The 22,765-nt window shown below is 39.3% G+C and overlaps 1 protein-coding gene across 1 annotated transcript; it reads right to left on the bottom strand.

Moving 5' to 3' along the window:
* Positions 1-576: 576 nt before the first annotated feature.
* On the bottom strand, positions 577-22,364 carry ltb4r2a (leukotriene B4 receptor 2a). Its single transcript, XM_079807078.1, has 5 exons — positions 22,113-22,364; positions 7,223-7,855; positions 3,109-3,309; positions 2,989-3,032; positions 577-2,903 (listed from the first exon to the last, which is right to left on the bottom strand). Exons 2-5 carry the CDS (start codon positions 7,844-7,846, stop codon positions 2,594-2,596), a joined length of 1,179 nt encoding a protein of 392 aa, XP_079663204.1. The 5' UTR covers positions 7,847-7,855; positions 22,113-22,364; the 3' UTR covers positions 577-2,593.
* Between the last annotated feature and the right edge of the window lie 401 nt (positions 22,365-22,765).

Below are 22,765 nucleotides of genomic sequence, written 5' to 3'. Positions count from 1 at the left end.
GTATAATTCACTCTTCCACTTCTGAATCAGTTTCTGGTTCAAACATATATGGATAATTAAGTAATTACTACAGTAAATTTGGCAGAGTGGATCTTGGAGCTGGTGTGAGTGAGTGGAGGCGGGGCTAATTTGCATATACTAAAAGAATCAAGGTTTTTTTAAGCTATTTTAAGGCATGAGGAATTGTTTTTCACATGAAAAAAATACGTTTAAATGTCATTTTGATGATCAAAGTTTCGAGTTTCAAGGGATAAAATTATTGACTACAGGGGGAATTTAAATATTGTGATACTATTGTGAAAAACATGTTGGGTGTAGGAAGTTATTAACTACAGTGCTATTTATACACTCACAGACATAAACACAGACATAAACAATCAGTATATGACATGCAAATATGCTTCATCCCAGCATACAAATCTCCTTCATGGCTCCCAGCATGCATTGCAGCACAAATAAATTATGCAAGTGAATGTCTCTGTTGTTGTCTTAGTGTGCCTCAACTATTACACAAGAGTTTGTATCAACGGCTGAACTTGATTATTACTTTTTTCATCAATGCTTCAACTCCATAGTAAATTAAGCCAGTTGTTTAAACCACTTTAATGCAGTCATTTGACATTAAAACATACATGTTGAAAACACCTGAAATTGCTGAAAGAGAAATAAACTAGCAAGAGTCAAGAGCCCAACAAAAGAAATACACGGATCACCATAATGGTGACTTCAAATGAAACATTTTCAACCAAACATCATCTAAACCTCTGTTAATTTTCAAAAATAACTAAATACATAGATGTATTCTGTAACTTTCTATGAGAGAAATAAAGTTTGTAATAAATGAAACTGGTAATGCTGTTTTTGCAGTAGTTTAATCGTCCTCTGGTGAGATCTTTGGAAATGTAAGTCTTCTTTTGTCTTCAGTTGATTTGATCTAAGGCTGTGGCTGGCGGTCATTTGTAGTTTGTGTTCTTCTTGTTTCTCTTTCCTTCAGTGATTCTGCTGGTTAACAGGAACATCCTACTAATCATTAAATGCCGTTCAATCAACATTAATGAAACTGGACGTTTTAACATTTCCATAAAACAGAACAAAAATGTGTTAGCCTGGTCATAGTTGAAGTGCTTCAGTTTCTCATTTCATCTCTCAGCTAAGCTCACAAAACATCAGTGCATCATTTAATATGAATTATGCTGTTATATATAATTACAAATGAAAAGTGTAAACATTTGTTCAGTGATTCGGACAAACACATAAATCCTCAAACTTATCTCATTAATTGTTGCCATGACAACATGGTCTCAATTAAACCCTAATTTCTTGATTACACCCTCTTTTACAGTCATCATATTTCAAATGGGCCTGAGGAAACTATCTGGGAATATTAAATGTCATCAAACTCTCTATATTTTCTACTAATTCTCAGTTGTGAAGTATTTATTTGTACACAAATGAGTGCAATCTTTGTCAAAATATAATAATAAAAACAAAACAAAAAAACAACAACCATACAGCACTGGAAATTTCACGGAAAAGACATGAAAATACATTTTGAAAGAAAAAAGGGACTCCATGTCCATGTCGAGCTCTAATGAAAGAGCTCCCTCTCAAATTTCAGTAGTGAACCAAACTTGTCTCATTGGTCAGTCTTGAATCTTTGTTTACTAGTGATGGAAAGTTCGGATCATTTACTGAGTTCCGTTCAGTAAAATGAACAAATCTTGTTTTCAAGCCATTTAGTTCATTTTAGCAGAATATAATTGAAATGCTACATGTTAATAGACAAATTCCCCAACACATCTCCTTAAGAAAATGTCACATTTAGGAAAGAAAAAAAGTCCAAATTATGAGCTTAGCTGGGTCGTTAGTTCACCTCACCTCCCGATCCGAGTCCTTTGTTCTTTTGTCATGTCACATCCCAAGTCTGAAGCTATACAGTCTGTACCGGAAACAGAAATGATCAGTTCACCTCTCGAGTCTTGGGGTCTGAGTGTTTCGTTCATCGCGATTTATGGAAAAGAACAATCATGACATAAATTCACAAAGTCTTGGGAGATGAATTAATCATTTCTGTTTGCTGTACAGAACCTATGGGATGTTGCGCATGTGAGGTCAGATTCAATGTTCCCGAGTCATGATAAAGATTTGTTCAAAATGAATAATTATGATCACTATTTACAACCATGCAAACCGTTAGCGGTGATGAGCAAGCAGACTCTTTCTATAACGTTCACCTGTCTCTCAGTTGTGTGACGCCCTCTACTGGCCAAAGACATGAAGCATCTTCAAACATCTTTGAAAGGACTGGAATAAATGCAGCTTTCTGTGGATTTTTGTGTCTGAACCTGTTCCTTGTTTGAAAAGTAAAGACCCTGTGGCTGCATCAGGTGATGGTTTGAGTTAGGCACTGGTCTCCTTGTTCTCTTGTGTTTTTTAGTACACAAATTGGCGCAGAGTTTTGATTTTATGAAAGAAACTTGGTTTCACTTTCATCTGTTTCAAAAGCACAAGCTGTCTTGAGTAACCCAAAATGCAACACTGGAACAAAGTACAGCACAACTCTCACTGTAAATTGAATTTCACAGCCATACGCTCACTTTCCGTTTTTCTGTGGCACAACTTTAATAATTGAGCTCAGGTTAGGGGTGGTAGTGGAATCGTAGTCTTTGTCTTTGAGACTTTCTCCTTCATCTGTCTCCTTCTCTCGGCTGTTCTGATTGCTCTTTCGGATCTTACGAGTCGAATCCAGTGCTGTTCCCTCAAACAGCCGCGCCATGAAAGCCAGGCCCTCCTTCCGGATGTACGACTTTCCGGCAAAGGTGTAGAGGACTGGGTTGATGCAGCTGCTGACGAAGGCCACAGTGGAGGTGAGCACTCGCAGCGACGTCCAGGCCTTATCAAGCCTGTCGGAGGAAGCACAGAAATTAGTTTGTAAATTAACTGTTGTTACTGAGGTACCAGTGTGAGTGTTTTCTTAAAGTTACTCACCACTTTTTTGCATCAGAAGTTTCTTTATGTAAAGCAGCAGCCACCTGTGTGAGGAAAACATTTTAAGGTGCTTTCACATTTGAGACACTTCTGAATAAGCATTTGACGTATAGCACACACCTGCACCATGTTCACGATGTGGTACGGCAGCCAGAACAGTCCGAAGGTGACAAGGATTGCCAGGATGAGTTTCTCGCTGCGCATGCGTCTGCGAAAGCGCGTCTTGCGGATTTTGCGCAAGATGCATATGTAACTGCCTATGATCACACTGTACGGCAACAAGAAGGCCAGCACCGTTTCCATACAGTACTGCATCACCACCTACAGATGGACAATAACGGTCATGAGATATCACAGCCACAACAGAGATTGAAGAAACTACAAATTATATTTGATTTTTGTTCTTGAAATGTGCACATTTTTATATACCAATCAGGCATAACATTATGACAGGTGAAGTGAATAACACTGATAGTCTCTTTATCACAGCACCTGTTAGTGGGTGGGATATATTAGGCAGCAAGTGAACATTTTGTACTCAAAGTTAATGTGTAAGAAGGAGGAAAATGGGCAAGCGTAAGGATTTGAGCGAGTTTGACAAAGGCCAGATTGTGACGGCTAGACGACTGGATCGGAGCATCTCCAAAACTGCAGCTCTTGTGGGGTGTTCCCGGTCTGCAGTGGTCAGTCTCTATCAAAAGTGCTCCAAGGAAGGAACAGTGGAGAACCAGCCACAGGGTCATGGAGGACCAGTGGAGAACCGGCCACAGGGTCATGAAGGAACAGTGGAGAACCGGCCACAGGGTCATGAAGGAACAGTGGAGAACCGGCCACAGGGTCATGAAGGAACAGTGGAGAACCGGCCACAGGGTCATGAAGGACCAGTGGAGAACCGGCCACAGGGTCATGAAGGACCAGTGGAGAACCGGCCACAGGGTCATGAAGGACCAGTGGAGAACCGGCCACAGGGTCATGAAGGACCAGTGGAGAACCGGCCACAGGGTCATGAAGGAACAGCGGAGAACCGGCCACAGGGTCATGAAGGACCAGCGGAGAACCGACCACAGGGTCATGAAGGACCAGCGGAGAACCGGCCACAGGGTCATGAAGGACCAGTGGAGAACCGGCCACAGGGTCATGAAGGAACAGCGGAGAACCGGCCACAGGGTCATGAAGGACCAGTGGAGAACCGGCCACAGGGTCATGAAGGACCAGTGGAGAACCGGCCACAGGGTCATGGAGGAACAGTGGAGAACCGGCCACAGGGTCATGAAGGAACAGTGGAGAACCGGCCACAGGGTCATGAAGGACCAGTAGAGAACCGGCCACAGGGTCATGAAGGACCAGTGGAGAACCGGCCACAGGGTCATGAAGGAACAGTGGAGAACCGGCCACAGGGTCATGAAGGACCAGTGGAGAACCGGCCACAGGGTCATGAAGGACCAGTGGAGAACCGGCCACAGGGTCATGAAGGACCAGTGGAGAACCGGCCACAGGGTCATGAAGGAACAGTGGAGAACCGGCCACAGGGTCATGAAGGACCAGTGGAGAACCGGCCACAGGGTCATGGAGGACCAGTGGAGAACCGGCCACAGGGTCATGAAGGAACAGTGGAGAACCGGCCACAGGGTCATGGAGGACCAGTGGAGAACCGGCCACAGGGTCATGGAGGACCAGTGGAGAACCGGCCACAGGGTCATGAAGGACCAGTGGAGAACCGGCCACAGGGTCATGAAGGACCAGTGGAGAACCGGCCACAGGGTCATGAAGGACCAGTGGAGTGGAGAACCGGCCACAGGGTCATGAAGGACCAGTGGAGAACCGGCCACAGGGTCATGAAGGACCAGTGGAGAACCAGCCACAGGGTCATGAAGGAACAGTGGAGAACTGGCCACAGGGTCATGAAGGAACAGTGGAGAACTGGCCACAGGGTCATGAAGGAACAGTGGAGAACTGGCCACAGGGTCATGAAGGACCAGTGGAGAACCGGCCACAGGGTCATGAAGGACCAGTGGAGAACCGGCCACAGGGTCATGAAGGACCAGTGGAGAACCGGCCACAGGGTCATGGGCGGCCAAGGCTCATTGATGCACATGTGGAGCGAAGGCTGGCCCGTGTGGTCCGATCAAACAGACGAGCTACTGGAGCTCAAACTGCTCAAGAAGTTAATGCTGGTTCTGATAGAAAGGTGTCAGAATACACAGAGCATCTCAGTTTGTTGTGTAAGGGGGGGCACAGCCTGTCCACAGCCCAAAGCACCAACAGTGGCATGTGAGCATCAGAACTGGACCACGGAGCAATGGAAGAAGGTGGCCTGGTCTGATGAATCACGTTCAATCGAGCATCTGTGGGATGTGCTGAATAACCAAGTCCGATCCATGGAGGCCCCACCTCGTAACTTACAGGACTTAAATGATCTGCTGCTGACATCTTGGTGCCAGATACCACAGCACACCTTCAGGGGTCTAGTGGAGTCCATGCCTCGACGGGTCAGGGCTGTTTTGGCAACAAAAGCGGGACCAACATCATAATGTTATGCCTGACCAATGTGTATATATATATATATATATATATATATATTTTTTTTTTCTTTTTTCTAATAACTGATTTAAAACAAATTTAAAATAAGATTTCAAATAAATGCTGTTCTTTTTAACTTTCTATTCATCAAGGAATCATGAAAAAAGTATCACAGTTTTCAACATTCATAATACTCATAAATGTTTCTTGAGCATCAAATCATCATATTAGAATGATTTCTGAAGGGTCATGTGACACTGAAGACTGGAGTAATGATGATAAATTCAGCTTTGATCACAGGAATAAATTACAGTTTAAAATATATCCACACAGAAAACGGTTATTTTAGTGATGTGAAATAATATGTGACATAATAGTGATGTAATAATACTTTAAAATATTACTGTTTTACTGTATTTTTGATCAAATAAATGCAGCCTTGCTGTGACTTTCAAAACATTAAAAAAAAAACATGTACCCCTCCCCAAACCTCTTAACAGTAATGTATATAAAACAGTCCAGGCAAACTGCACTTGTTGCACTACAGTCAAGATAAATGGTGTTTTATTATTTGACTTAGACAACATGACAAGCACAAAAGTTTTACTGTTTAAAAAAATAAGAGTTTTGTTGGCTCAAGTCTGGAATATTTTTAGTGAGGCGTCATCTTGGGTTTGGTTATAAAAAATATTTGCCGAAAGGTTTGTTGGACACACTACAAACATACAAATAGTTCTCTGCCATGTCTTTGGCACACAACTATTTTTGGAAGGAACTTCATGTAGCGTGACAGTGTCATGATATGGAGAAGCTCTTCACAGACATGAACGTTCAAACGGCCAAATCTGCATGAGAATGATCTAAAAGCAGAAGTGCCCAGTTAAAGCGCAACCAGACTGCAGTCGCAGGCCCTTCCAACCTGACAGAGCCTGAGCCCTTCTTCCAAGGAAAATTCCCAGACCAAAAAGTGAGCAAAACTGATAACATTCCCAGAACGCGCTGAGCTGCAGCCAAAGATACAAGAACTGATGCATATTCAGCCAGCAAATGCTGCTTAAGGCTAAATTAACTTTTAGGTCACACCAAAACAATATTTTGCACATTCAAACATGTTATATAAATCAAATCCAATAATTCCTTGTTGTAAAACTAGAAAATGTGGAAATGTTAGGTAGGGTGAATAACACTTGCGAAAGAGCATGAACCACAATATAACAATGACGAAATACAGCACTTTTCAGCAACTACAGCAAATTTCAATGTGTGTATTACACTCGGTTATTGTTGCTGAGGTGAATGTTTATGTATTATGATAAAAACAAGTTTATTTTCACATGAGGAGAAGTGATATTTTAAGATTTAAATGTCTTTTATGCACACTAAGGCTGCATTTATTTGATAAAAAAATACAGTCAAAACTGTAATATTGTCAAATGTTTTTTCAATGTAAAATAACTGTATTTGTATTTGTAAAAACTGTACATTTTCTTCATCATAACTCCAGTCTTCAGTGTCACATGATCATTCAGAAATCATTATAATATGATGATTTGATGCTCAAGAAACATTTATGATTATTGCTGCTTCATAGTTTTGTGGAAACCACAATATATTTGTATTTTTCATGATTCCTTTATGAATAGAAAGTTCTGAATCCAAAGGCACTTCTTTAATATGTGTGTAATATTGAAATATTAGTGCAGCACAGACTCACGTATTGTGGTTGTGGGTGTTCGCAGCTGCACGTCTTTGAGTCAGTGGTCCTGAAAACCAAAACCGGCGCTGAGAGTCCCAGAGCGAGAACCCAGAGTCCCACCAGCACCCGTGTGAGCGCCCTGCGGTCGGTCAGCGCAGCCACGCGCTTCGGCCACACTATCGCCACCAGCCTGTGCAAACTCATCAGCATGATCAGGAATATGGAAGCGTACATGTTGGTGCAGCAGAGGTAGAACAGCACCTTGCACAACGCCAGACCGAAAATCCAACTGCGCTGAATCAAATAAACCATGAAGAAGGGCGTCAGCAGCATGAGGAACCCGTCGGCGAAGGCCAGGTTTAGGATCAGGAGGGTGGTGACGGAGCGCCGGCGTGCTCTGGCCAGGATGCTCCAGACGATGAAGATGTTCCCGGGAACGCCGAGGAGGAACACGAGGCTGAGGATGGTCGCGCCGCCAATCACACCGATGCTGTTGCTCAAGATGTTGCCAGTCATGTTGGAGTTGGTTGAATTCTGTGATGACGTGCTCAGAGACGGACTGGTAATGGTAACTGGGATTAGGGACGGAGTGACACCTGGGAAAGGAGAGGAGAAGGAGAACTCGCTGTGGTTCAAGGCCATCTCGGCAATCTGAAGAGGAAAAGAAGAGCATTTTGTCAGTAAAGTCGCTGTCTTGCTTGTTTTAAACACTGTTGCACAAGTTCAAATAATCAGATAGAGTAAAAGTATGCATATTTGGTGGCTGTCCAGTCCAAAGGGGAGGGCTCCGAGTACTCTCCACATATATCTGGTCAGGATAGTAACCAGGTGAGAGATGGGGTGGAGTAGGGATGCTGAAAACCGTTCAGGAACATAGGCGACTCGGCTGCATGTATAGGCCTCCTCTTGTACTGATTGCATAGTGTTCCTCTCAAACTTTGTTAATAAAACATAATGTATACACACATACTGGTTGTGGCATCACACAAGTTCATTCAAAAGTTTGGAGTTTTTTGAAAGAAGTCTCTTATGCTCACCAAGGCTCTATTCCTTAGATCAGAAATACTGTACAAATGAAAATATTATTACAATTTCTAATAACTCTATTTGAATATATTTAGGGGCCAAGCAATGAAAACCCACCAAAATTGGCACACGCCGTCTTCAGACCATGCTGGCAAAAATTTCTTAAAAGCTTTTTGATAAACCCAACCGTTCTCGGATAACGCACAAACGAGTTGGATACGAGGCTATATACGAGACGGGTTTTGGTACGTATCACCACAAGCAAGACCTGAGGTTACATGAAGCTCTTTGGCAAAGCGCCACCTACTGGTGAGAAGATATGAAAAACATGCTATTTTTGCTTTTAATTTCTTAACGGCTCTTTTGATTAAGGCCGTGTGTCCACCAAAACGTTTTTCACGCGGATGACTGGCGTATTCAATTGTTTTCAAAGGGAGCGCCACGTTTTTAGAACTTCATGAGTGTAACGAGGCGCTGAGCGAGTATTTCACGCTCAAACGCTGGCCGCTCTGCGTTTTATACTGGTCGCGAGAGTTGAAGAATGTTCAACTTTGAGCAAAACGCAGTGCTCATCACTGTCACTTTTCACCCAGGCGTTCAATCACAGTGGAGGAGGGGTGGGACAAATACAACACCAACCAACCGCCACATTCATTCTGCTTGTACAACGTCAACAGATGAAAACAAGCAGCATAATAACAGAACAAAATCATTTAAAACAAGAGCCAGAGCAAATATTTTACATTGGACACGCGCCCTCAGTGCAGCATACCGAGTCAAATGAACCCATATTTTCCCATATCGGCCATTTTGAATTTGATCATAAAATGCTGAATTTGGCCACTGCATTAGCATATTGTGGCATACCTTCCGGTCAAAATGTATAATGAAATTTATAAAATGCTAATAGCTTTTGATTTATTTTGCCTATTTTAATCAAAAACTGCTCTTTATAGATTCCTTGAGTAATACAGAGAACAATGTCACCAGTTATGCCATATTAGATCAAAATTGCTGTCCGCCATTTTTTAATTTCTTTGAAAACCTATTTTTTCTAACTCTTCCTAGACCGTTAGTCTGATGTTTACCAAAATTGGCTCGGAACATCTTCAGACCATGCCAGCAAAAATTTATTAAAAGCTTTTTGATTGACTAAACCACTCTCGATAAAATGCCTCAACACATTTCATGGCATGGTGCCAAGCTGATTCTGAGGCTGTACAAAATTTCGGCATAATGACACCAAACTCTGTATGTGTCATTGTCTCCTCAAACTGACCGCACAACATCAATTTGGTAACAGCGCCACCATGTGGTCTAAAGTAATAAGGAATTTAATCATTACATTTAAATGTGTTCTTGCTGAACACTTGCTTTTTTTATAAACTTCTTTCAATAACATGAATTAATGAATATATAAAAGTAAAAGCGTGATATAATATTTAAATATTTCTCAAAACTTTGAAGATGAAGCTCTAATTATATTGCTTATTGAAGGTGATGTCATCTCCTGCTATGGCTGTTAATTTACAAGTAACATTTCTGTCCCTTGTTCATTTTACAAATATACATTCTTAAGAACTGACTATAATATCAGATGTTATTCGAGTTCAGCTGTGCTCACATAATACAGTCGCAAAGAAATATGACAAATCAGACGGATTGCATAATCAAATTGAAATGCCCCAAAACATGTTCAATAGCACACAGTCATTTTTCAGAATTGTTTCCCTCATTACTCAGTAATTTGATAGAGCATCATTTTACTGATCAAATGATATGCTCGAATGAACTTCTTAAAATGTTTAATTTAATTTGATAATGACATCCGTTCAATCTAAGGTTTTGTAAGTCAGTAGATAAAAGCGTAGTTGAGCAATGACACTTTACAGCCATTTTGGTTCAATTTTCCCATTAATTGCGATTAAGGCAAGGCAAGTTTATTTGTATAGCACATTTCATACACAGAGGCAATTCAAAGTGCTTTACAGAAATTTAATTAAAATATTTGTAGGTGAATAATAAAAAAAAAATTATATATATATAGAATAACACAGAAATTAAATGAATATATTTGTAGGTGAAAAAAAATAAAATAAATAATAATCTTATATATATATATATAGTATAACCGTATCTGGAGTGGAAGAAAAGGGAGAAAAAAATTTACCACCAGAAAATGTTGGTAAAAAAAACCTTCAATAAATGAGATTTTAAGTAATTAACCCAATCAACCAGCTCTGAGACTAATCACGGCTTTACAAAATTATACAAAAAAAGGCACTTTATGTTTTCTGCAGGAATTAACTGAAGGATTGCACATGGCATTACTGAATAAGAAACAACTGTACAATATGAAAGTGTCAGTCATGGTTTTTAGTTGCATTTTAAATTTCTTGCACAATATTCATATATCCTATACAAACATATAGAAGTAGTTTGAGAGTTTAGAGAGACTTCTCTTGACCAAATGAAAGTTGACAAATGGATTTGAAGAGAAGCATAGAACAAGAATGAATAACCTCAGAGGTCATGGTTGGTCTGTCTTGAAAGGTTTATACAATTTCTCTAGACTTATGGAGGAAATAACTGCATATGATGGATGACTCGTTGGTGAAGTTGTTCCAGGTTCAATCCCGCCCTAATACAACATTTAATTTTGATAAAATGTAACGGAGGCCAGCTAGTAGTTGCTGTGCGAGTAAACCTCACTCCTCTGATCTCAAGAGACGCTCTAGTGACTGACGCTAGAGGTTGCAGCCTTTAGCCTCCTTGTTAGAGCGTCCGACTCTCATGCCGGTGGACCCAGGCGGTTCGAACAAGAGGGGTTAGAAAACCAAATATTGCAGTTGAACATCAGTGGATGTATATCGAGAGCAAACACATTTGTTTGCATTTTGGAGATGCTTTAGATACTAGGCTCTCATAAAGAGGGAGTGCACCACCGTAAATTATGTCTGTGGTCTTTAGATAACAGTGGCGGCCGGCAAAAAAGCAGACTAAAAAAAAAATCACTTTCCCAAAGCCACTCAGTGTACATTAGTGAACGCATTAGCACACGGCATATGTTGACAGGCTCCCTGATGCATTACAAAAACATTATTTTGCTGAAGTGATTTCAGGGGTCTGCGTAACGTGATCATTATCTCATCACACCAGATCTCCGCATCGCATCGGACAAATTCAATATGACCGCAAACCATCCGTTCAAGAGGCACCAGCGCGGGACACAGAGTGAAAGAACACAGATGAGCAGAACACAGATAAACTCCACGTCCATTAGAGGCCCTCGGGGACAGGGAAGACAAGAGACGCAGATCGAGGGAAGGAAATGTCTAGAAAGCTATAAAGGCAAAGTGAATCTGACGTGAAGAATTGACAATGGAAACAAGTCTTCAGTGTGGGAGTGTTTGCATGAAGGCCCACTTACATGCCCACAAACTGTGTGTTCATCAGTACAGGAAGCTCATACAGGAAATGATTTGTGAAACATTTGTGCTGACTGGGGGGGGTTTGACTATACGGTTACACATAAGCATTTAAGCATCATCTCAAAAAGCTGCCTTTGACTTCACGCTCATAACCATTAGAAGATACTGAGTTATGATGTAGATAAATCTAAATTATACTTAACCTCTATAATTAAAATCAGTTAATACTGCAACCAAAAACACATTTTCCTGTGAATTGTTCTAAAGCAAACACATTTTTGGTGAAATGTAGTTTCTGAGGCCTTGCTGAACATTAAATCAACTGCACACATTTGCTAATGACTTTGGAAATCATGCTAGGAAAGACTATACACTCTAAAAAACGTTGGGTTGTTTTAAAGCTACACTATGTAACTTTTCCGTCCGCTAGAGGTCGCCTATTCAAAACAAAGGCGTAGTTTGATGACGCCAACTTTGAGCGCAGAATCTTTTGACATGTGGACTTCACCTTACAGCCAGTGGGAAAGAATCGGGATAGGACTCGGGCAGAAATCATGTTCATGGATGTGATGATTATTAACGTTACTGTAGAATGAAGCAGAAGCAGGAGCGATTGTTAATAAGAAGAGCGCAACACAAGCCTCGCGAGCAGCGGGACCTTTATTATGCCACAGCCGCCGGCACCATTTCCACTTTTCCGGTCATGAGTATGAGGTAACGCAGCTCTGTTTATCATATTAGATACATCTGAGTGTGTTGAAAATGATGTTATGACGTTACTCTGTGTGTTCGCTCGGCGGCTGCTATGACACTTGTTACACACTGTAGTAAGAGTAAAGCGCTTCTGCAAAACCCGGAAACCGAGGGTAACGCAGATATGACGCAATTTACAGGCGACGCCCTCACACGTCCCGGTTTTCACGATTTATAAATAGTTGGAAACATTTGGGATATTGTAGTACTCAACTGAACAAAATATATAACAGTGGTTTTTGGATATTTTATTGAAAAATTTGTACATAGTGCACCTTTAACCCAAATTTGGGTCAAATATGGACAAACCCAAACTTTGGATTAAAAATGTAATGTAAAAATGTAACCCAATGGCTGGCTTTGTGCATATTTGACCCGCATTTGGGTTAAAATAACCCAGAATTTTTTAGAGTGTAATATTTCTAAGTACTCATTTTTAATTACAAGAGATATTCTATTTGAGACATATAAATTAATGTAGACCTAAATAGAAAAGGTAATTCAATCAGTAATGGACAGCTCAAACGTTAGAAATAAGCGGTAAGGTCAGCAAAAGCTGAACAAAGTACTACAAAATACAAAGAAATAATATTTCCAAATTTTTTGCGTAACATTATTAGTAATAGTAAAGTCATCAAAATTATGAAAAACACAAGGAATTATGGGAATGATGTGGTGACAAACATGTGACGCAACCCATACATGAAAATGCAATTGGTTTGGAAATCATGTTCAAAAAGACTTTATAAAAAATAAATAAAAAATAATAATAATATTTTAAAATCCTAATTTCAAGAGATATATTAGGATAAAAAAAGTACAATACAATTTGAATACAAGTTTTTCAATACAAATGACAGAAGTTACTGTAGAATTATAAAGAAAAAACAACAACAACAATTTAACTGGTAATGGACAGTTTAAATGAAAAAAACCCCCCCAAAAAACCTGTGAGGCCTGTAAAACTGAAAAGTACTACCAAATGTACTTCATTTTAACTAGTATTCTTTATACTATATATATATATATATATATATATATATATATATATATATAAATGATATATAAATGATATATAAATACAAAAAACATTGTGTAACATTGTTAGAAATAGTAAATTAAGTTATGAAATAAAACAAGGAATTATGGGAATGATGTGATGACAAATACGTGACACAACTGGAAACTTTTATATTTGAACTTCTTCACCTCATCAAAATGCATTGTTTTGAAAATAATGCTCAAAAAGACATAACAAATTAACAATAATTTAAAATCCTAATTTTAATTACAAGAGATATATTTGGATACAAATACTCTTCTATGTCAACAAATGGCAGAAGTTAATGTAGAATGATATAGAAAAACAACAACAATTTAACAATGGAGATGTTAAAAAAAATAAAAAAATAAGGGGCCCATAAAATTGAAAAGTACTACAAAATGAATGTAATTTTAACTATTTAATTATTTTTTGTTTTTTACTTCTTACTACCATTGTATTTTTTTAAATGTTCTAATAACATAAATTTTTATTGTTGCTATTTTTTTATGTATTTTTTTTTGTAACGCACTTTGAATTACCAGTGTGTGCTATAAAGATAAACTTGCCTTGCCAACAAAATGCAAATAAATAATATTTTCACATGTCTGTGCAACAATAGCAAACAGTAAATTCATCAAAATTATGAAATAACACCAAAGGGAATTATGGGAATGATGTAAAGAAGCTTGACCTTTATATCTCTGTCTAGGGAAGAACTGATTCTGGGATGCTTTTTTCCAACACTACTGAAGGAGGAACATGATGCATTCCCACTATGCACTTCAAATGTCCCATTAAATACTAATAACACTGACTTGGTCTGATAAATAGGCTCTGTTTAACAGTTTAACGAAGCTGAACTGAATCCTGCAAGTCAAAGGCCTTAAAGATCATGAAAAACACATTCAGGTGTTTTCAAAGTTGTGAAACTCTCTACAGATGACATTCTCACAGCCAGCCTCATCTCTGCAGCAGACCACATCAGAGATCTCAATCAATCACTGTATTCATGTGACACGACCCACTCTGACGGGCTTCATTTCTGAAAAGCTTTGTAGAAATGATGCTTGTGCAAGCAGACTTTATTTCCTCCTGACCTTTGCATGTGTAGTTTGTCATAAAAGCGTTTGTATTTAATCATCGTTCAGGGATGAGCTGTCTGGTCTAGCATTAATGCTGCAAAGCTTTTGTGGTTAGCTATTATGATAAGACGCCATGGGGAGATTATCAAGGTTAGTCAAGAGTCTTGAGGAGGACAAAGATTGTAATCATCAGAGCGACAGTTCACTCAGATTTGAAGGCTGTCATCAGTTACTCACTCACTCTCGTGTTTCTTCAAACCTTACTTTTGTGAAACACAAAAGGGGATTGTGGGGATTTACTGTATGTATACAAAACTGTATCCAATGTAGCTTTCAAATCTCATACACATTCAAACAACTTTACAATCAGTTCATGTTTTGTTCTAATTTTCCAAACATTCTGTTAATTTCTGATAATAAGCAGAATCACTGAAGGAAAGAGAAACATGAGGACTACAACTGACTTCAGCCACAGCTTTAGAGGAGTCTTGAGTTCTTCTGATACATGTAATGTGTTTTCTGAACACACTGTTACATCAGCCAGAGAAAATCTAACAACATTCAAGGGCCAAGAGCCCAACTACAGGAAACACTGATCGCCATAATGGTGATTTGTGGAGGAACAAACATTAGTGATGTCACTAGCCCGTAAAGAAGCTCGTTGTAGTCCCTACCAGCCGTTTGTTGTAGTCCTTAAAAAACAATCTGAATAAGAAAGTATCTCCCTTTGCTTTGAACTTTGAGTGTCGTCAACTTTGCAGATGTTGTTTAGGCTCACATTGTTTAACAGCAACATTACACACTAACTAAAGTTAAAAAATCATACTCAAGGACCCCTTTAACTGAACTAAAGTGTGCTTGAAAAGAAGCACAAGGTTTATGTAGTTTTCACTTTTCATGAGCTCGACAGCTGCTTTTGTTGTGTGGGAAACAGCTTAGATAAAGATCTCCATGGTGTTGCACACAAGAAAGAAAAGCAAACGGGTCTTTGTATGGGAGACTGGGGATGCACTACTTATTATTAGAAGGGAAAAAAAAGAGCAAAATGGGTCATTCATTATCACTGATAAAGACAAGTAGGAATATGACAGGACAAAGACTGAAGAAAACAGAAAATAGAAAAATGTCCGTGTAGAAGCAAATTATAAATCACACAGCATCTAAATGTGTTTGCCTATAAAAACGGTTTTCAAAAAGTACTGTAGATTTGACTAACAAACACATGTATGTAGAAATTTTGATTTGTTTTGTATGTTTCGATGAGTCAGTTGTAAACAATTTACACGGATTAGGTATACGCTGTAAATTAAAAAAAAAAAACACCTTCATTTGTTGTGTAAGAATGAACTCAAGAAATCTAACTTCACTCATCTGAAAAGGAGATCTACAAGAGAAAACACAAGACCCCACCTGGCCCAATCTAATCTCACCCTCTCCTTCCCCTCAGGGCCCTCATGCAAATCTCACAGATACTGCCACAAGCTGTTTATCTGTGCTCAATATAAATACTTTTGGCACGACTGGTAAAGAGGTTTTGTTCCCGCATCAGTAGAACAAATCAGAATAGGCAAGGCAAGGCAAGTTTATTTATATAGCACATTTCTGTTTCCCGATTTTACTATTTATATTTGCCAGGTAACTGCATTTAAACAGCCTCAACAAAGATCTTTGATAACCATTTACTGCCATCCCCCAAAGATAGGCATGACCATTTGGACTAGGGATGCACCGAAATGAAAATTCAAGAAAACCCTTACATTTACAGATAAAAGTCAGAAAATTACATCACAGTTTGATGTGCTATAAACAGTCAATAAATCAGTATTGCAAAACCATACGTACAAGTCATTTCTTTGTTTCATGGGAAAGTGGGACAAATGTTACTGGCAATATTCTTAACTGTAACTTCCTTATAGCGAGACCAGACATGAACACTGCTAGTACTCCAGAAATCTTTCACAATTATTTCCTTATTCCAACAAAACCAAAGCCAAGCAAAACTGGGATAAGAAGGAAGAAAGGTAGGATGATGGCGAGATTTGCTCAAGTAAAGTTCAACACGCTTGGATTGACTTTGTGACATTCCCATTTGAATGTGGCCAGTCTTTGGACTGTGTGCAGTGTTTGTCAAGCGCACGACTCAGAGATTTGACACAGTCTGAGACATACACCTCAACCAGACGTGAAAATCCTCTCACACCCACTACAAACACAAACACACCCTCGGTGAGAACACATTAGAGTAATGAGCGGCCGATTACACCTGTACACACACCTGTACACACACCTGACTCTGAATCAAATCACAGCATGTGCTCGACCCTCACTACACAAATAAACACGCATGTGTGGCTTTGTGTAACACCGCAGACGGATTACATGCAATTCCAGCTTTTACAAAAAATAATTACAGTGTACGTTATTCAGAACAAATCAAGCAGTTCAGGTTAAGCAGATGTTGTACTGCACAGCAATGAGAAGAAAGTAGCATGTCGTAACACGCTTTACACAGATGACAATATTCAAGTGATGTGCACTGATAATATCTGTTAGATATGTGCTGGCTTGAGTCACACTTTATCCTGGATTGCTGATAGTGATCGCACTAAAAACAACAACATTGACTTTGACTACAGTCCAAATATAGCACAAATATGGATCATGATGTGCTTCATAACCTATGTTCTATGATATTTCAAAAAGTGACTTGGCACATGTCCAAAATAGTAGCATGAAAGCATTGTTTTTGCATATTTTGTCATGCATCAGATGCAAGTCTGCACAGCTATTGATTTGCATTACTTTTATTATGTTTAACTTATTACACTTAATTATTACTGTTTATATAGAGTGGTGCATTTCTTTTTAATGACATATCATTAACCGTGTTTACAGGCTTTATATTACAGCACACAGGAGTGTAAATGTATTTACACAGGAATCCCCATCGAACCCTAATCGCAGTCGAGGGTTTTATTATGAGTGATATACTCGTGCACTTCATTATCATTTTAAATCTATGTTCCTGGTAATCTTGAATAAGAATAACTTCCCCTCTCTCTTGCAGCATCTCTTCTTTACTCTGATGTGTTTACTGATGTGAGGGCGGGGCAACCTGTCACTCACATGACATCCACCAATGGCAAACCACAACCACCCAATCAATTCCCATGGTCAAAACCAGGCCCTGTCCTACATTTTTTCTTGTTCCAGAAGCCGTTTAAAGGTGCGGTATGTAGGACTGAAATGTATTAAAAATTAAAAATATTGGAGGGCATTGTTTCCCCCGCTCCCTCCTCCTCAGACTCGACGCTCACACGGGATGACAATGAAAGCCACACTTACCCCTTTTCAACAAAGGCAGTTTGAGTGCTGGTTCGGAGTCAGAGCCTAGTTTCAAATCGGTTCTTTGTCTTTCGACACCCAAAGCACCAGCTCCGAACCAGGAAAAGTAGTTCATAAGTAGCACCAAAACATTGCTGGTCTAGAAGTAAGAACCGCTTGTGTCAGGGGCTGGGGTTACCGTGACCAACAAGACCAACACAAACTTGTGACCGCCATTTTTGAAATAGCAGCTAATGAAGCTAATAGCGTCTCGATTGTAATCTCAGTCTTTACAAATTACGGCGAGCTGCACGAATGCGTTGGGTTTGCTGTGTTTTGATGCCGCTGTAGGATCGTAAATGTAGGATTGAAAATAATCGAAGATATTTGATATTTGAAATTGAACAAAGACATTTGCGTTCCTGTTTTCAACCCCCATCAGTCTTATCAGAAGGGCCATTTGGAATTCCTAAAGACAAAGAGGTGCTGAAGGCCTGTAGGCCAAATGTGTGCCTCACTTTTACAGTGGGGGAAGATGTAATTATTCTGATTTGTCAGTTTGAATGTCTCACATTAGGGTTTCAGTCACATGGTCAAGGAAGAGATAAAAAGAAGATTGTAACTGTTCCTCCCACTCTCTTGATTCTGGCTCTTTCTTGGGGCCTTCTCTTTGTCTCTTTCTACCCCATGTTCATGTACAGTTTCCTACAATCTTGCTGATAATGTTTCTTTAGTCATTCGGCAACCCTGCAGCCTGAACCACTGTAGGCGATCCACCCTTACATAAAGCCATGTGCGTCAATAGTAACGTAACGTTCGTCATTGTTGGCGGAAGGCTTGTTCGCGATGCATCGGCGCTGTGCAGACCGATCGCTTTGATTGACATCAAAGTACAGCGAGAGCATACTTATAAGACTCATGCTTTTGAATCGCTCTTGCAAGACTTTGATATCATACGCTGATCGGTCTACTCAGCGCTGATGGATCTCACCACCCACAGTCCGGTTCATGCTGGTGGAAAGGGGTAAAGGGGCTGGTGCGTTTTAATGTGATTTTTTAGATTTTTAGATGAATGCTGAGGCTTTTTAGGTCAGGGAGAATCTGTGATCTGGCTATATGGTTGCGATACAATGGGTTTTCCGCCAACTTGCAACCTGTGGTGTCGAAATGCTATTGGGTAAACTGGCGGCGTGTGGTATCGCACAGACCAAAACAAAAACAGGTATTACGACCCAGAATGCACATTTCAAAGTAGAATAACTGCCTGTAGCATTGTCTTTCAGAGAAACGAGTAGGTGAATTTAGCATGTTTCCTACATATCTGCAAACACATTATGGTATTTGTATGCTTTAGTAAAGTGAAAAACTTACATACAGCACCTTTAACTTGGATATACTCAGTTCACAGTCTTGCAGTGTTAATACCTCCAAACCTGTCCAAACTCGCCTGCCTGTGACTTTCTAGTAATCCTGAAGTCCTTGATTACCTTGTTCAGGTGTTTGATTGGGGTTAAAGCTAAAGTTTGTAAGGACCAGAGTTGTAATCCAAGACGTACTAACAGTTTAGACATTTTGGACATTGTAGTTTTATTTAACACACTGGAAAAAGAGCTATCCAGAATTTGTTTCAGAACATAATCTATAAGCTTTTTCAAATGATAATATACTTCTCTGAAGAAAAATGTTTGCTTCATTGATCTGTTATTGTATAACAATCTTTCTATTTACTTTACTCCCTGAACTTTTTTGGACACATCTACATTGTCAGTGAATAAAATGCACCTCTTTTCACTCAAAAACACCTAGAATAATATTATAATAAATGGCTGTAACTTGCTGAGGGATTGTTACATGTAGACAAAATGTAATCTGGAAGTCTAAAACAACCAAGTCTAACTTTCCTAAAGGAAAATATCCAAACTGCATGAAGTTCACAGTAAAATCCACCACACTTTTGCTGCCATTTTTTCTTAAAATTCTAATAATTTTGTCCATTCTCAGACTAAATAAATGTAATATTGGGACTTCAATGCTAACTTGATGCTAACTGCTAGAATGGGTGAGAAAAACAAAGAAAAGTAGAGGCAAGTCAGGCGCCCCGAAAATGTTCTGTCTCTAAGGGTTAATTAAAGTCTTCAGGTAAAAGACAAAAAACATTCAATGTATAACGGGGGGTAGATTGATCAATCTACAAGCAGCTCACTCAAAATCAAATTGAATTCTTACTCTATGAATTTTATTTTCTATCCAAATGAATGTAAACATACATTTGCATGTCTTCTGTAACATTGCTATATAAAGTAATAAAGTTCTCTTACTCTAAGAATGATTTCTGTATGGTAGGTGATCATCAAGATCATATATGTTTGATTCCCAAACACACACACACACACACACACACACACACACACACACACACACACACACACACACACACACACACACACACACACACACACACACACACACACACACACACACACACACACACACACACACACACACACACACACACACACACATTGAATGCTTTGGATAAAGCACCTGGTAAAGGCAGAAATGTACAGTGCTGGGCAGATTACTTACACATTATAGTCAGTTACTGATTCCAAATTACATGACAACATTTGTAGTTAGGAATGTAATCTAGATTAGATTCTGATTACTTTTGGATTACTTTTGACCGAACTCATTTATCAAGTCAAGTCAACTTTATTTATATAGCGCTTTTTACAATGCAGATTGTTTCAAAGCAGCTCCACAGTGTTAAACAGAATTTGATTATTGATATATATTGATTATATTTGATAGTTGATGTATTTAATTTAGTTTAGTAATTCAATTTATTTGGATATTTAGTTGAAAATGTAGTGTCCCCAACGGAGCAAGCTAAGCCAAAGGCAACAGTGGCAAGGAACCCAAACCCATCAGGTGACCTAATGGAGAAAAATAAACTTTGGGAGAAACCAGGCTCAGTCGGAGTGCAAAATTTATCACATTGATTTGAATAGGATAATCTTGTAGGCCTGCTATATTGACATACAAGTACAAAAATAAAGAAAATATGTATTTATTGTCAACAACATGAAGTGCATTAAAGGATTAGTTCACTTTTAAATAAACTTTTTGCTGATAATTTACTCACCCCCATGTCATCCAAGATGTCCATGTCTTTCTTTCTGCAGTCTGCAGTTTTTGCAAAAGAAATTAAGGTTTTGGATGAAAACATTCCAGGATTGTTCTCCATATAATGGACTTCAATGGGCTCCAAACGGTTCAAGGTCCAAATGACAGTTTCAGTGCAGCTTCAAGGGGCTTTAAACGATACCAGACGATGAATAAGGGTCTTATCTAGCGAAACGATCAGTTTCTGCGAGAAACCCAGCAGTATTTTTGCTATATTTTACCTCTTAACAGAGGAACGCGATCGTCTCTGAGCTCAGCCATAACTTCCGGAGAGTGAGGTCAAATTTGATCGTGGTCATAGATGTTTGGGGCGGCAGTGGCTCAGTGGTTCATGTAGGTTGTCTACAAACTGGAAGGTTGGTGGTTCGATCCCCGGCTCCACCTGACCAAGTGTCGAGGTGTCCATGAGCAAGACACCTAACCCCAGCTGCCCCCGACGAGCTGGATGACACCGCCGTCGGTGTGTGAATGGGTGAATGTGAGGCAATGTGTAAAGCGCTTTGGATGGCCATTGGTCTGTTAAAAAGCGCTATATAAATGCAGTCCATTTACCATGTATACGTAGATGCCTCATTAGCAACTGCACGGATCAGTACAATGAGGTCTATCGATATATCTATAACCACGATCAAATTTGATCAGCAAAAGTTTATTTAAAAGTGAACTAATCCTTTAAGTCATTTTAAAATAAAAACAATCAAAATAAAAAATTTACTACAAAATATTGTTTTAATTAAATACAAATAAATAAATGTTTACCTGCATGGCCATTAACTGACATCAGAGAACTGTGTCTATTTTATGAGTATTTTAAAATGTAATCCAAATACAAGTAGCCTACTTCATTTTTGTAAACTTCATTAAAGTAATTTACAATCATATTGTGCATTAAAAAACACAGATAGGGTACATCATATAGATATATTGCTTCATTGCTATTAACAGTGAATAAAAATGAAGCAACTGAAGATGAATTGAACAGCTCTCTCAACATCTCAGTCGCTGTAATCATGATAATAATTAACGTGAACTTCAAGCATAAAGCCTCAAACATCTCTTACCTTCTGGGACTTCCAGTGGCTGAAACAGCTACCAGTGAAAGCGAAGTTTATGCGTTCTCTTTTCTTTCCTTCTCAGTTCCTCCACAGGTAACTCAGTGTTTCCTGATTCTCTCAATAGTCCACATAGTTCTCGGACTGTTTTTGCATTCTGTGCAGTCTCGTGTCTCGGCGTGTTATCAGTGCGTCTCTGTCTCTCTGTCTGTCTGTAAGCATGGAGAGGTGGAGTTTCTCTTTCCTGCCTTCGCTGTCATCGTATCTTATCATTTGATCGGTGTCCTAATATATTTCGAAATACAGTTGGCAGTGACACACCTCCAATGAAAATACATCGCGCGCACACACACACACACCGGTCAGAGCAATTTATGTTAGGAATTTGTGAATCAGCATCCTGGACGCGCACAGACGCTTGTACAAACGTGTGTTAGCGCATACGTGTCCCCTGTAGAAGACACCAGGACTTACAGCATGTTTACGGGAATTTTAGGGAGACACAAATGAAAAGCGAGAGATGATTGATCAATATTCCTATGAAATATTATATATTATGAAAATGTTGCCAATTATTACTCTATTAATACACTTCTTTTGTCATTACATGTTGCCCCAAGAACACATTAATATGCAAATTAGATACAATTAATAGATACATT

This window comes from Gobio gobio (assembly GCF_949357685.1).
Source record: "Gobio gobio genome assembly, chromosome: 2".
In the NCBI taxonomy this organism is placed as follows: Eukaryota; Metazoa; Chordata; class Actinopteri; order Cypriniformes; family Gobionidae; genus Gobio; species Gobio gobio.
The sequence above is the reverse complement of the archived record's forward strand: the minus strand, read 5'-3'. Positions and strand labels throughout refer to the sequence as shown.